The sequence below is a fragment of the Leuresthes tenuis genome, unplaced genomic scaffold, assembly GCF_036924035.1.
Source record: "Leuresthes tenuis unplaced genomic scaffold, fLeuTen1.0.hap1 SCAF_6, whole genome shotgun sequence".
In the NCBI taxonomy this organism is placed as follows: Eukaryota; Metazoa; Chordata; class Actinopteri; order Atheriniformes; family Atherinopsidae; genus Leuresthes; species Leuresthes tenuis.
The window spans coordinates 86,260-101,816 of NW_027325360.1; the positions used below are offsets into that span (position 1 = coordinate 86,260).

At 45.6% G+C, this 15,557-nt stretch overlaps 1 protein-coding gene across 2 annotated transcripts; it reads left to right on the forward strand.

Annotated features, from left to right (window-relative positions):
- The first annotated feature begins 12,172 nt into the window (after positions 1 to 12,172).
- Positions 12,173 to 15,477, forward strand: endog (endonuclease G). Of its 2 annotated transcripts, XM_072387087.1 has the most exons (6): positions 12,173 to 12,381; positions 14,236 to 14,429; positions 14,533 to 14,674; positions 14,763 to 14,872; positions 14,976 to 15,057; positions 15,132 to 15,470. In XM_072387087.1, exons 1-6 carry the CDS (start codon positions 12,205 to 12,207, stop codon positions 15,327 to 15,329), a joined length of 903 nt encoding a protein of 300 aa, XP_072243188.1. In that variant the 5' UTR covers positions 12,173 to 12,204; the 3' UTR covers positions 15,330 to 15,470. The 2 variants fall into 2 exon arrangements, with proteins under 2 accessions (XP_072243188.1, XP_072243189.1); XM_072387088.1 differs by lacking the exon at positions 14,976 to 15,057 and having other exon boundaries at positions 15,095 to 15,477.
- The last annotated feature ends 80 nt before the right edge of the window (positions 15,478 to 15,557 follow it).

Genomic DNA, 15,557 nt, shown 5'->3' on the forward strand with positions numbered 1-15,557 from the left:
CACCTGTATGTACCTGCACACACCCTGCCAACACCTGTACACACCCTGCCAACACCTGCACACACCCTGCCAACACCTGTATGTACCTGCACACACCCTGCCAACACCTGTACACACCCTGCCAACACCTGCACACACCCTGCCAACACCTGTACACACCCTGCCAACACCTGCACACACCCTGCCAACACCTGCACACACCCTGCCAACACCTGCACACACCCTGCCAACACCTGAACACACCCTGCCAACACCTGCACACACCCTGCCAACACCTGCACACACCCTGCCAACACCTGTACGTACCTGCACACACCCTGCCAACACCTGCACACACCCTGCCAACACCTGCACACACCCTGCCAACACCTGCACACACCCTGCCAACACCTGCACACACCCTGCCAACACCTGCACACACCCTGCCAACACCTGCACACACCCTGCCAACACCTGTACACACCCTGCCAACACCTGCACACACCCTGCCAACACCTGTACACACCCTGCCAACACCTGCACACACCCTGCCAACACCTGCACACACCCTGCCAACACCTGCACACACCCTGCCAACACCTGTACGTACCTGCACACACCCTGCCAACACCTGCACACACCCTGCCAACACCTGCACACACCCTGCCAACACCTGCACACACCCTGCCAACACCTGTACACACCCTGCCAACACCTGTACACACCCTGACAACACCTGCACACACCCTGCCAACACCTGCACACACCCTGCCAACACCTGTACACACCCTGCCAACACCTGCACACACCCTGACAACACCTGCACACACCCTGCCAACACCTGTACGTACCTGTACACACCCTGCCAACACCTGTACGTACCTTTACACAACTGCCAACACCTCTGTGTCTGTCTCACAGGTGACGTAGCCAAAACTACTGCCAGTAAGTAATGTTCAGCTGTTTACCTGTCTGTTGCTCCTTCTGTGTTCACCTGTCAGTGTTGTATCATGGGATCATCTTTAAAATCACATTTCAAGAGGTCTACTGTCACACACTTGTTTCTGTATATCAGTTTCTCATCGGCTGCAGCTCAACTCACTTTGGTCCAAAACAAATTGTGAAAATCTTAAACCCAAAATCTATATAATGTTAATTACTGGATCCAACTTCCAGTTGATTGGTTGTTCTACATCATTACATGCACATTATATTGAGATTAATATGACAGTTGTAAACAGTAATAACTGTCTCAGAGTGAGTTGATGCACCTATAGATGTTGTGTGTGCTTAATCTATGTTAATCTGTTTAAACCTGTTAGTGACCTAAAACTCAACACACACACTTGTTTGGCCCTGACTTGAACTTTAACCCCCATAACAAAACCTACAAACCTTGAAGTAAACCTAATGCTAATGCTAAACCTTAAATGATCCACATAAACATCGGTTTTCCACACACAGCAGGTAAAAATATGATATCTCCAAAGTCTTTTTGGGGTGCTTTAAAACCTTTGAATTTGAACATTAACTAATCTGAACAATCTATGACTAATTTCACGAAAGAAGACTCGACAGAGACCTATAAGATGCAACAGTGACAGAGAAAAATTACAGATAATAGTCTGAAAAGATGAGTAAATCAGCTGATCGATGACTGTTGTAGAGCAGATTTGACAGCAGCTCAATCCTTAAACCTCTGAACAAATACAGACACAAAATCTCACAGACTGAGGCTCAAATAGGCTGTAAACTGTTGGAAGTTTGGGTCTGGATCTGCCCAGTGGTGTTTGAAATTGACTGCAGGTAGTGAAACGTTAAGAGTCCAGAAAAGGTCTCTGCAGAACACAGACTGGGAGAGTCAGCGTCTTCTGATTGGATTGGTTGGCTGCAGCAGACTCCAAATAAAATCCAGCATTAAGGTATTTGTACACAAATATAAAACAGATTGGGACAACCGGCAACAATTAAATAATCTGATTAGTGTTATTCCACTATGATGGCAGAGGTAGTGATTTAAGTACGAACCCACAGAAAATGTCATGTCACACAGAAAAAGGAGGTTCAGGAGGAGGTGTAGGCCAGCTGACACTACTTTCTGAGGGAAAAGGAGTTCTGTGGCGTGCTCTAAAGCAGAATTTTAGCACCATTTTAATGTGGAGGGATCAGATGTTGAGAAAAGGTAAAACGCATGTTTCACTGCAGAGTTCTTCAAAATCAACCAAACAGACATGAACATGTATTATTAATATAACTGTTGAATTTGTTTGTCTATTTCTGATGTTTTCTTTTTCCTGAATGTAGATTGTCTTTAGTCAGTGGCCCAATATGCATAATAAGCATGAACTTTACATAAGTTCATGTTTTGGGTTGTCTGTTGTTTATGTTTATGCCTTTATCAGACGCTTTTATCCAAAGCGACTTACAGGTAGGCAGATAGGGTAAGGGTTAGTAGGACCCCTACTGGAGGTAGTACCTTTCATGCAGGGGATGTTGTGGTCTACAGTGTAAGTCAGACTGACAGAGCTGCAGTTTGTGTAGTCTTGGATCTTGTCCACATAAACACGTGGGCTTTTTCCTTATATCAATCAAGAATTTGAGGGTATTTAACGCTATGTTGATGTTGGAAGGGGAGCACCTCGTAACAAGTCATTGTTGCCTCGTTAGCTTGTTTTTTTAGTTTGGCTAAAAAGTAGGTAAAAATGATCACATCTGGAGAAGAAAGTTAGAGATGGAGACTGGAAAGGGAACAGGGACCTTACAAAACATCATAGATTTGTGATCTGGCTTAGATCTACTTCCACTCATATTTGCTTACATCAGTAAATTACATTTCTGAACATGTGATGTTGGAGTAAGTTTGAAGCTCATTAACAGTTTGATGCGCTATTGATTAATGAGCTAATCTGCTAAAATCGATTCAGAAAACCTAACTTTCAAAACGAGTATTGGACATAATAAATCTGGATATCTTTTTCTGTAAGTCTTTTGGATCTAACTGGAGTGTTTGAAAGACCAGTCAAATGATTGTGGCTGACAAGTTAGCGATGGCTGCTCTGCTCTCCGTATGCAGTGTCGACATGTTAAAAACCTGAGAATTTTGGAAGCAAAGGATGATCCATAACAACCATCAACACTCCTTAAGTGTCAGATTTTTCACTACACTATCAGAACAAGACAGCCAACTCTTTACTGTGTTTACATTTAGACACGACAGGTGTAGATGAATGGTCATGTTATATTTGTTTTAAAGTAAGTTTGTACACATGAAAATTTATGGACCTCCTCCTTTTTTAAATTACATCTGTATATGTGTACAATGCCTAAATTGCTGTATTTTTTAGGAAAAGATAAAATTTTATAATTTTTTTTAGTTATGTTGGGACAGACCATCGATTGGTGCTCAGTTTTCCCATTGCAGTGAAATGTTGCACCATAGAGATCTGAGGCAGGAGTAAAAAAATTACTTAAAGTGGACAGCTCCCAGTTTATTGTTCTATTGAATTCAGCTCATACATGTAGAGAGCAGATTCACTAAAGAGACACAACTCTTCTTCTCTGACAGTGGCTGGTGACTCTAACTCAGCAGCATCTGATGGACCTTCTGCCTCATCAGATGGAGTGACTGACTCTACTACTACCACTACTATTACTACTCGTACCACTGACAGAATTACCACCACTTCTACTATACCTTACGATAGACCTAAGACTGATGCTAATGCTAATGTTGGCTTTACGTCTACAGTTTCAGACAGTACTACTTATAGCCTCTCTACCACTACAGATATTTTCATATTCTCATTGACTTCTGATACAAACGCAGGACGTCCTCTGACAGAATCAGATAGAGCCAGAACTTCTACTACCTCAGACCTATTGAGTATTACTTCTGCAGAAACAAGTTCCATGTTTGACACTACCACTGTATTCGACACTTCCAGTGACAAGACTACTAGTAGGTTCGTGACTGAAACCGATTCTATGTCTTACTTTACTGGCGCTACTGATGATAGTGACTTTCCTGAAATCAGTGTAAACTCTATTACAACATTTACTATCAGTACTACAACTTCTGATGCATTTTCTGACTCAAGCAGTACAGCAGGACCTTCAGCAGACATAGACACATCCAGCAACGCGGCACTGGAAACTGGGGACGGTCTGTCCAAACCAGACTCCACTGCTCCCAGTCCCACAGTTAGCACCTATAGTAACACTATACCGGGCACCAGTAATGACTTCAGTGTGTCTAAGTTTTATCTAGTGACTTCGTCCTTTGACTCCACTCCTGACCTCACCTTCTCTGGGACTGTCAATACTGACCCGGTGACTGGTACCGTTCCAAACTCTGTTGGTGTTGTGCCCTCAACCAGAGTCCTGAATCCAGCAACCATCTCAGAAATGACCAAACCCAATGACAAGGCTTCATCTGGAGATATTCCGGCCACTGTGTCTGTTCCAACCAGTCAGGTGGGAGTTGCTCCTCCTATAACAGGAGCGGACACAAAATCTGTTACTCCAGATATTTCAGTTGATGTACTCCCTCCAGATGTGCCACAGGGAATACCATCTACGGGCCCACCGCCTCCTGATGCACCTCCTCCAGATGTAACACTTCCTGATGTACCTTCTCCAGATGTTCCTCCAGAAGGCCCAGCCTTTCAGACTCAGGATACTCCGGTAGAGATACTTCCTTCTGATTCATCTCCACCAGATGTAACTCCAGGAAAGCCATCCCCTACAATCTTAGCCATTTCAACTGATGTTGCCTCTCCAGATATTCCTTCAGAAGTGCCATCATCAAATACTCAAGCCACTTCAACGGATGTACCTCCTCCAGATGCACCTCCTCCTGATGATCCTCCCCCAGGTCCACTTTCTCCAGATACACCTCCTCCTGATGCACCCCCTCCAGATAATCCTTCTTCTAGTGGAGAGCTTCCAACAGTACCATCTCTTGATGCTCCCCTTCAAGGCCCAGAAGCTCCCGTAGAATCCTTGTCACCTCCACCTGGAGGAGGAAGTGATCTGATGTCGGCAACTATTTCTACAACTGTTGATCAGTCCAACCCTACTGGAGATCTAAATCCAGTTGAACCTGGACAAAATTCAGCATCCAATTCTAGAGCAGTGTCTATTGATGATCCAGAATCCCAGAAGGAAAGAAAGTCCTCTGAGGAGGAACTACCTGTACCTTCAGAGGGATCAACATCTGAGGAGAAGAAAGACTCTAATCAAGAGAACACAGGGGAGCAAACAGAGAAGAAAGGTAGTAAAACATTAAACTGGTTTTGGCTAAAAATTAAGAGAGTAGAAAATATATACTGCTAAGAATGTTTTCATGAAGATTCAGCTTGAAAGTGGTTTGATGTAAAAATAATCCTCCCAAAAAAGCACAATTTAATCGTGATTAAAAGTAATTTAATCCTATTCATGTCCTTCCAAGAAGAATTAACTGCTTACTTGTCAAATTTAGCTTGAGCAGATGTTACTTGAGAACCAATGTTTGTTGGACTAACTCCATGTGGGTGCTTATAATTGTGGAAAATGGAAACCTGATATCTACCAGTAAACAATAATTATCAGGTTTTGATTAATTTCAAGTTTATTACAAATTAAGCTTCTGCAGTCATTCTTAAATAGTTGCTGGTATTTCAGATAATGTCAGGGTTATGCTGGGAGGATAGCATTCACATCTAGCTGAGGATCTACATGTTAGAAGGACTGAAGCACTTAAAGCTTTAAAAAACTCTGAGATGTCTTGGTATTTTTTCTGTTGAACCAAACAGTCACCGAAAAACCTAAAGAGGAAGCGAGGACCATAGAGGAAAAAGACTACGAGAAGAAAGGTACAGGAGAATAGATGTAGTATCGCCTATACTGGCTAGCAGTAACAATAGCTGTATTTTCAGTAGTGGCAGTGGTAAAAATTGTAGTGGTATTTGTCATTCTGAGTGATCCAGTCAGATCTCCGACCTGATATTGACACACACCTATTTTGTGTCTGAAGCAACCCAGAAGATTCTGATTCCTGGAGGACCAAAGTTCAGCCAGCTTTCCAAAATAATTTATGTGAACTTCCAGGGTAAGACTGCTTTCCTCCAGCTCAGTCCTCTTGAGCTCCTGTACACCTGACTCAACCCCCATAAAAGATCCCACCCCCTCAACGACCACTTTCAGAGAACTTGTAGGTGCTTTCCTTCTTTTCAGATAGTTTAACCTCCTGTTCACTTGTTAGATGTTAGACGCTGACCTACATGGACCCAATAGCTCCTCCTCTAACTCAAAACATTATATGGTCATATAACTGCCATGGTACTGGACCATCACGGTCCGTCTCACCTTGGTCCTGGTGCTGCAGTCAGTGTTCATGTTGTTCTTGTGACTCCATGTTTGGTTTCTTCATGTTGGGAAAAGAGGGCTGGGGGTGGGTTTACATTTAGTAGGTGGGTAATATATGTAAAATCTGAACCATAAAACAGGTAGAGGGTTCAGGAAAAAGCTTCAGGTGAAGGTTCATGTAGAGGCTTCAAGGCGAGGCTTCAGTTACCGGCTTCAGGCGCAGGATTCAGGAACAGGTTTCAGGTAGAAGCTTTCAATAGAGGCTTCAAGTAGAGGCTTTCGGGTAAAGGTTTCAGATAGAGACTTCAAGTAGAGGCTTCAGGTTGAAGCTTCTAGAGCAGATTTCAGGTAAAGGCCTCAGGTAGATGACACGGATAGAGGCTTCAGGTAGAAGCCATCAATCGGAAGGTCAGTGGTTCAACTCTGGCTTCCCTGGGCTACATGTCGAAGCGTCCTTGGGCAAGACACTGAACCCCACATTGCCTACCGATGTATCCATCGGTGAATGAATGTGTGTATGAATGGTTAGAAAGCACGTAGTTATGTATAGCCTTAAGACGTGCTGTATGAGTGTGTGTGAATGGGTGAATGTGGCATGTAGTGTTAGAAGCGCTTTGAGTGGTCAATTAGACTAGAAAAGCACTCTCCAGTACAGTCCATTTACCATTCAAATTAGGCTTCAGGTAAAGGCTTTAGGTAGAGTCTTTAGGTAGATGCTTAAGGTAAAGGCTTTAAGTTGAGGCCTTGGGTAGAGGCTTCAAGTAGATACTTTAGGTATAGGCTTCAGGTAAAAGCTTCAAGAAGATGCTTCAGGTAAAGGATTTGGGAGGCGGCTTCAGATAGAGGCTTCAGGTGCAGACCTCAGGTAGAGGCTATGGGTAAAGGCTCCAAGTAGAGGCTTCGGGAAGAAGCTTCAGATAAAGACTTCAGGTAGAGGCTTCAAGTAGATTCTTCTAGTGCAGACTTCAGGTAAAGGCCTTAGGTAGATGATTCATGTAGAGGCTTCAGATAGAAGCTTCAGGTACAGGTCTCAGGTAGAGGGTTCATATTAGGCTTCAGGTAAAGGCTTCAGGTAGAATCTTCAAGAAGATGCTTGAGGTAGAGACTTAAAGTAGAGGCTTCAGGTACAGGTCTCAGATAGAGGCTTTAAGTAAAGACTTCAGGTGGATGCTTCAAATAGAGGCTTTGGGTAGAGGCTTCAGGCAAAAGCTTCAGGTAGAGGCTTCAAGTAGAGGCTTAATGTGTAGGCTTCAGGTAGAGGCTTTAAGTGAAGGCTTCAGGTAGGTGTTTCAAGTAGAGACTTCAGGTAGAGGCTTCAGGTAGAGGCTTCAAGTAAAAGTTTTAGGTAGAACTTCAAGTAGAGGGTTTGGGCAGATGCTTCAAGTTAAGTTCAATTCATAACTGTGCGTCTGTCTCTGTTAGACTGCGAGTGTAACGGTCACTCCAACCGCTGCAGCTACATTGACTTCATCAACGTGGTTACATGTGTGAGCTGTAAACACAACACCCGGGGGCAGAACTGTCAGTACTGTCGCCTCGGTTACTATAGAGACACTTCGTTGCCACTAGAAGACGAGAAGATCTGTGTCGGTGAGTATCACTCATGCTGAAAACACAAGTAGATACTTTAGGTATAGGCTTCAGGTAAAAGCTTCAAGTAGATGCTTCAGGTAAAGGATTTGGGAGGCGGTTTCAGATAGAGGCTTCAGGTGCAGGCCTCAGGTAGAGGCTATGGGTAAAGGCTCCAAGTAGAGGCTTCGGGAAGAACCTTCAGATAAAGACTTCATATAGAGGCTTCAAGTGGATTCTTCTAGTGCAGACTTCAGGTAAAGGCCTCAGGTAGATGATTCTTGTAGAGGCTTCATATACAGCCAAGTGGCTGAAGTTACCGAGGTGGTCAAAAAGCTCCTTGGTGGCAAGGCCCCAGGGGTGGATGGGGTCCATCCAGAGTCCTTTAAGGCTCTGGGTGTTGTAGGGCTGTCTTGGTCACGCCTGTGCAACATCGAGTGGACAGTGCCTCTGGACTGGCAGATCAAGGTGGTGGTCCCCCTCTTTAAAAAGGTGGACTGGAGGGTGTGTTCCAACTACAGGGGGATCACACTCCTCAGCCTCTCTGGTAAGGTCTATTCGGGGGTACTGGAGAGGAGGATCCGTCGGATAGTCGAATATTGGATGCAGGAGGTGCAGTGTGGTTTTCATCCTGGCCGTGGAACAGTGGAGCACCTCTACACCCTCAGCAGGGTCCTGGAAGGTGCATGGGAGTTCGTACAACCAGTCTACATGTGTTTGACTTGGAGAAGTCATTCGACTGTGTCCACCTGGGAGTCCGTGAGTATGGAGTGCTGGACCCTTTGATAGGGGCAGTTCGGTCTCTGTATAACCCATGTCAGAGTTTGGTCCGCATTGCCAGCAGTAAGTCGGATACGTTTCCGGTGAGGGTTGGACTCCGTCAGGGCTGCCCTTTGTCACCGATTCTGTTCATAATTTTTATGGACATTTCTTGCTGCTGCCAGGGCGTGGAAGGGTCTGGTTTGGCGACCTCAGAATCGGGTCTCTGCTTTTTGCGGATGATGTGGTTCTGTTAGCATCATCTGGCCGTGACCTTCAGCTCTCACTGGAGTGGTTCGCAGCTGAGTGTGAAGCAGCTGGGATGAGAATCAGCACCTCCAAATCTGAGACCTTGGTCCTCAGCCGGAAAAGGGTGGAATGCTCTCTCTGGGTTGGGAATGAGATCCTTCCCCAAGTGGAGGAGTTCAAGTATCTCAGGGTCTTGTTCACAGTGAGGGACGAATGGAGCGGGAGATTGATAGACGGATTGGTGCAACATCTGCAGTGTTGCTCTGCACCGACCCGTCATGGTGAAGAAGGAGCTGAGCCAGAAAGCAAAGCTCTCGATTTACCTGTCAATCTACGTTCCTACCCTCACTTATGGTCAGGAGCTGTGGGGAGAGACCGAAAGAACGAGATCGCGAATACAAGCGGCCGAAATGGGTTTTGTCCGCAGGGTGTCTGGGCCTCCCTTAGAGACAGGGTGAGAAGCTCAGTCATCCGGGAGGGGCTCGGAGTAGAACCGCTGCTCCTCCGCATCAAGAGGAGTCAGATGAGGTGGTTTGGGCATCTGGTTAGGATGCCCCCTGGACGCCTCCCTGGGGAGGTGTTCTATCTCCAGATGGCCTGGGAACGCCTCGGGGTCCCCCCGGGAAGAGCTGGAGGAAGTGGCCGGGGACAGGGACGTCTGGGTTTCTCTGCTCAAGATGCTGCCCCCGCGACCCCCGGAGAAGCAGCAAATGATGGATGGATTGATTAAGCTGAAGAAACCTGACAGACCAGACAGTGGTTACACTGATAGCTTTGTGTATCAGAGACAAGCAGAAACTCCTGCTGAGAATGTTTCTGTCTGTTTTTACAGACAAGCCTCATTTGTCCAGTTTGTGTCATGAAAATAGGTAGATGTGATTATGTGATTGAAAAGAAAATGTCTCAGAGCTCTTAGTGTCGAGCTGAAAGCTAACATATCTGGGGTCAAAGGTCACACTAACATGTCAGCTGGATGAAAACTCAGGATGAAGATAATGAATGTGTGTGTCCTCAGAGTGCGATTGTGATGCAGACGGCAGCGCATCTCCTCACTGCTCTGCCTCCGGTCTCTGTCCCTGTAAGGATGGAGCCACAGGGAGGCGCTGCAACACCTGTCTACCAGGATACACCTGGAGAGGAGCTGGAACTGGCTGCACAGGTACAAAAGGCAATGATACTTCCGTAGCTCTTTCCCGATGTGAAACATGATCTATAATCAATACCTCCTTTGTTCCTCCCCAAGAGAACATGTGCGACACAGAGCGTTTGATTTGTCAGAATGGAGGAACCTGCAGTGACTTCCAGCGCTGTCTCTGTCCAGATACCTTCACAGGTAAACGCACACCTGCTCAGGGGGTGTGGGCGGGGCCTGGAGGTCTAACAGCTCTGATCGATTATGTCATGTGTCTGCAGGTCAGTTCTGTGAGCGGAGTGTCTGTCTGAAGAAGAGTGGTTGCCGAGATGATGCCCTGAACTCCTCCTCCATGCTGACATTACACGTTTACCTGCTGACTATCAGCCTGGTGACCTCCACCTTTAGCTGAATCTGCCCCCCAACACTAAGCCATGCCCACCACAGATGGATGTAATTAAAAACAAAATAACCCTGAAGAAAAGTTTGTTTGTCGTTTCTTTCAACTGAACTCAGCTGACTTTCTGTTGAAGTCTGACATCACACTGTGATGTCATCAGGTTGATCCACCTGTCAGGTGTTTTTCATGAATGTCGCTCCTGTAACTGACTCAAACAGCGGGTGCGACATTTTTCAGTTTGAAGCTTAAAATGAAAGTCTTCACTAGATGTCCTGATCAATCAATGAGCTGGGTTTCATCCTTGTGCACATTTCACTGTCAAAAGTGATAGTGTGAAAGTAAACCGAGCCAAATTCAGGAAACCTGGAAACCCTGACAACCACAATTAGGGCTGCTGTCAGAGAGCGGAGAGCTGTGGTGGGGCAGCAGGGAACAATGAGCTCTTTGAGATAAGACATGGTCGTTGAGGGTTTAAATCTGACGAGAAAGATCCCATAAACTGTTGAATCCAACAGGGAATGAAAAGTCATACAGAGAAAGTTGCTCTTAACATTAACATGGATATTTAAATGACCAACAACAATGATCTTTTTGGCACTGAGCTCTAGCTCAGATAAAGAATAACAGAAAACTCTGAACAGAGGCCAGGTGGAAAATTCAATCCAACACAGAGGTGATGTCTGAGACTAGAGTGTGAAGACAGAACAAGGCATTCCAATGGCTTTAACTGTTTCTTACTGTCATATCTCAGCAAATATTTGGATTTACTGGAAGGTTAGAATTGGCCATGGCTCCCAGTTCTCCTCTGCCAGTGTTTGGGGCCGTTTGGAAATCTGTATGAGCAGGGGGTGTAGGTGAATTCAGTGATGTAATAGTCACGATGTCACCAATTTTCAGTTAAATGGATCTATTTGATGATCAGTGACAAGATTTTTCCTTGTAGGATTTTAGAAGGAGGAGATCTTACAGCAGCTGTGGGAGTGTTCACGCGGACAAGGTTTGAAAACGGTGGACCACTGTGTGACTGGTGGAGGAAGACAGGGTTATTTGAACCGTTGATGGTTTGTGGAGTATGTAAGAATGAAGATTCAAAGGAAGGTGGAGCAGCAGGTGGGTATGAGGGTGGAAGAAACAGCTCCACCTGCTGACAAACTGCAAGAACATCAGTGTCTGAGCAGTTAAGAGAGAGGAGGTGGAAAGGCTTACATGAAGGTATTATATGGCTCCTTGTTGTCGTCTGTTAAGTCTGTGTTAAGAAATCTGGAAATAATTTTAAAATGGAGAAACAGATCAGTGCAGCCAATTAAACTATTTTTGATAAGTGACAGTTATTGCAGAGGTGAAACCTTATTTCATCCCCAAAAGAGCTGAAAAAGTTGTTCCGGCTTAGTTCAGCAGAGGTCTGATGTCAAACAAACCAGATGCTCTGAGACTTCCCAAGAACTAACTGAAAACAGCGAGTTGATGGTGGAACAATTACCTCTCCACATATGTACAACTCAGTCTCACCTAAAAAAAAACATTTTACCAACAATCTGATTTACTTCTCTGTGAAACGGAACTGGAAAGAACCAACGGAGCCAGAACCTGGATGAGCAGACTCAGCATAGTCTCATTCAGAGGAATGAATGAAAATAAGTGTGCGCCACATCATTTCTGTTTTCTACTGTATTACCACCGAGGAGAACGCAGCTGTTAGCGGCTCATATCTATGTTAGCGGCTCCTCTGACGTCATCACCGTGCGCCAGCAGCAGCTGATCCACCAGCAGCATGAGGCGGCTGTGTCAGACAGGAGCGACCTTGGTGTTGGGAGCGGGACTCGGATCCTTGGCGACCCGCTTGCTAAGCGACAGAGGCCGGCAGGAAGAGAAGAGGCCCGGCCTTCTAAGCCATGTGCCGGTCCTCCCGGTACCGGAAGTTCCGACGGTCCAGGCCTCCGAGTTAACGGTGAGAGTGTGCGCGCGCTTGTATTCGTGTCCGTTTGTACTTTTGAGGACACCTTACCGTCTGATGACTCAGACCTGGTCCCGGTCCAGGTGGGGTTGGATATACCGGGTCAGGATATTACTAATCCTGCAGCCACTATGCTGCATTATAAATTCATTATCATATATCATTGTATTGGCTTTGCACTGATATATTTTTATTATCTTATTTACTGTTATTACTCTAACATATATGCACTACAAGTTGTTAAACTGTGGAGCTGTGCTGTTTCGTCTCTTTTTATATGGTTGAGATGATAGTAAAGTTCCCTTTGACTGTGACCTGATGGGGGTGAGTCTCCACCTCCTTCATGCTGACACCTGGGCTAAGATCAGTCCAACCCAAGGACACCTGCTGGACTTTGTGGCTCCTGTGAGACCAGGAAAAGCAGTACCAGAACTCAGCTGCCGAACACTGAGACAGGAGACAGGCAGGGAGTCTAAGGTGGACAGATGGGGTTCTGCCCCTGTCAGCTGGAGGGGGGGGGTCATATAATCTTCTGATGAAAAATGTTATTCCAATGTTCTTGTAAAGACATCAAACCTGTGTGGGGCAGGGAGAGTTACCAATGACACACGCTAAATGTTGGATTACAGTAGCCAAATACCAAATGTAAGTCCACTTTCTGTTAGATAAGGGTTAGGGTTAGGGGGTTACCCTAACCCTAACCCTAACCCCTGTCCATCTTCTACACTCAGTCTGTTTGGGTCAGGTTAGAATCACCAGCGGGAGAACATGGAAACTCCTCAGAGAGGAGTTTGCTAACCAACACTACGGTAAGGACTCGATGCGGAAAAAGAGAAACTGTTTGTATTTTTCTTTTGTATAACCCAAACTCTTCATATCTTCACAAAATTATTATTCTGGAAATAAAGACAGACGGCTTCTACACTTGTACCCTGATTCTAGAAAGTTCTTAACCAAAGTCTCTGACCTCCATCATGTGGACTAATTAGCTGGAGCTAGCTAAGGAGCTAGCTAATTACTGCTACCAGAAAGGATGATGACTGAATTTCTTCTTCACAAATCTCTGTATATTAATTTTCATGCTCGGTTATAAAAGGTGAGAACGAACGGATGGATTTGGCTTCAACTTTAATGTGACGTGCATCACCAGCCGAACATAGCAGATTCCTTCGCTACACACTGACCAGTAAAAGCAACAGTGACATCAATAAATGTATGATTGGGTCCAACAATATTCATGGTTCAGGTTTCATACCAGATATTTGAAAGCTATATCAGTTTTCCTTCCAGCTCTCCCTCTCTGTCCTGAGCTGGGAGGATTTCTTACCTCCTTACAATCCCTGTCTGGTTTTCTCTTGTTCTGCAGCATCATTTATTGCTCTTATCATTAATATCAGTCTTATTAGTCGAGCTGTTTCACCCTGTTGTAACCATGAACCTCCCATTAAAACCCCAACTTAGATTAATAAGACAGAAATAACTGCAGACCAGTTTCAAGCTCCCACTTCTGACAAAAAATTTAGAGAAGTCTTTTTTAGACTTAATCAATATTTACAGGCAACAGGTTAGTAGTCATTTTTGACACCCCCCCAGCTCCAATTCAGCAAGTTAAAGAACCTCTTAGATGCTCTTTTGTTCCATCTTCAGACCCAATCTGCAAGTTCTGACCTCAGATAAATTCAGTTTATGGAGAAAGAGGAGAGTCAGAGGGACGAGGTGGACTTTAGGAGAGACTAGGCGGGGTTTCACAGTCAACATTGTTTCAGAACCAAATGTTCTGCTCCGTCTCTTCATCTCACAACCTTGATCGATCAGTTGACTGATCAGTTGATGCGTCTCCTCCTCCAGGTGAGTCCAGGTAGTTCTGGAGCTGTGATGAAATACGGTTTCCCCTCACTGGCCAACATCAAGACGAGAGAGTCCTACGTCACGTCATACGATCCCCGCACCCGCACTGCATCATGGGTAATAGAGAGGCTGAACCCTGCGTCCCTGACGGGCGCCTCAGACAGGAAGTACTGCGACTTCAAAGAAGACAACAGGTGAAGTTTCCACCTGACAGGTGTATTTCTGTCGGTCAGAATCAGCCCAACAAAGCCAGAATCTCCACTCAGAGGTGGTTCTGTTGATCTTTTTCTTTGGCAGCGTGCATGTTTTCCACCGGGCCACGAATGCTGATTACAGGGGGAGTGGCTTCGACCGAGGTCACCTGGCTGCTGCAGCCAATCACAAGTGGAGTCAGCAGGCCATGGAGGACACCTTTTACCTGAGCAATGTGGCCCCACAGGTGATGTTCACACAGCAGCTTTAACTCCAGGTGTGTGTCACAGCGGCTGATGGGTTCTGCTGCCTGAACAGTGTGTGTCTGTGTCCAGAACCCTCACCTAAACCAGAACTCCTGGAACAATCTGGAGAAGCTCTGCCGCTCTCTCACTAAACAATACCTCAATGTCTATGTTTGCACTGGCCCACTCTACCTGCCCAGGTGAGTTTTCCTCTGGCCCACTCTACCTGCCCAGGTGAGTTTTCCTCTCAGTGATCAGGGACGAGACCAAAGGATGACATCATAAGGTGTGTTTGTATTTCAGACCCGAGGCTGATGGGAAACTCTTCGTTCGATATCAGGTTATTGGAAAAAACCACGTTGCCGTGCCGACACACTTCTTCAAGGTAGACCTCACCTGTCTGATTATGTCATCGCTGACAGATGTCTGTCAGCTGAGTCCACCTGTCTGTCTCCTCAGGTGCTGATCCTGGAGCAGGCAGACGGCAGGGGGGTGGAGCTTCGCTCGTATGTATTACCAAATGAACCGGTTGATGACAAGATTCCTCTAGAGCGTTTCCTGGTTCCCATAGAAACCATTGAACGGGCGTCGGGGTTCCTGTTCGTCCCCAACATCCTGAAGAGGTCGGGCAACCTTCGCACCATAAGCAACAAATGAACTACAGTACCCACAATGCCCTACAGCGACGGGCCGAGGGATCAGGGCTGTTTTTATCTGGTCAATAGCTGCAGGTTACCTGTAAACGTTATTGATCACCTCAGGATGCCTGATCTGTTCAGTGTTGAACTAATAAATGATTGATGACTAAATATCGATTTTTCACAACTGAGTATTGTTTCTTATTATTGTTCCACAGTTTGATTCACCTCAGAAATTAGTGAATGA

Bases quoted from the DNA above. Each gene is read 5' to 3' on its own strand.
- endog (XM_072387087.1), top strand. From the start codon at position 12,205: ATGAGGCGGCTGTGTCAGACAGGAGCGACCTTGGTGTTGGGAGCGGGA. The intron at 12,382-14,235 runs GTGAGAGTGTGC...CTCCTCCTCCAG, and splicing joins TCCAGGCCTCCGAGTTAACG to GTGAGTCCAGGTAGTTCTGG. The intron at 15,058-15,131 runs GTAGACCTCACC...CTGTCTCCTCAG, and splicing joins TGCCGACACACTTCTTCAAG to GTGCTGATCCTGGAGCAGGC.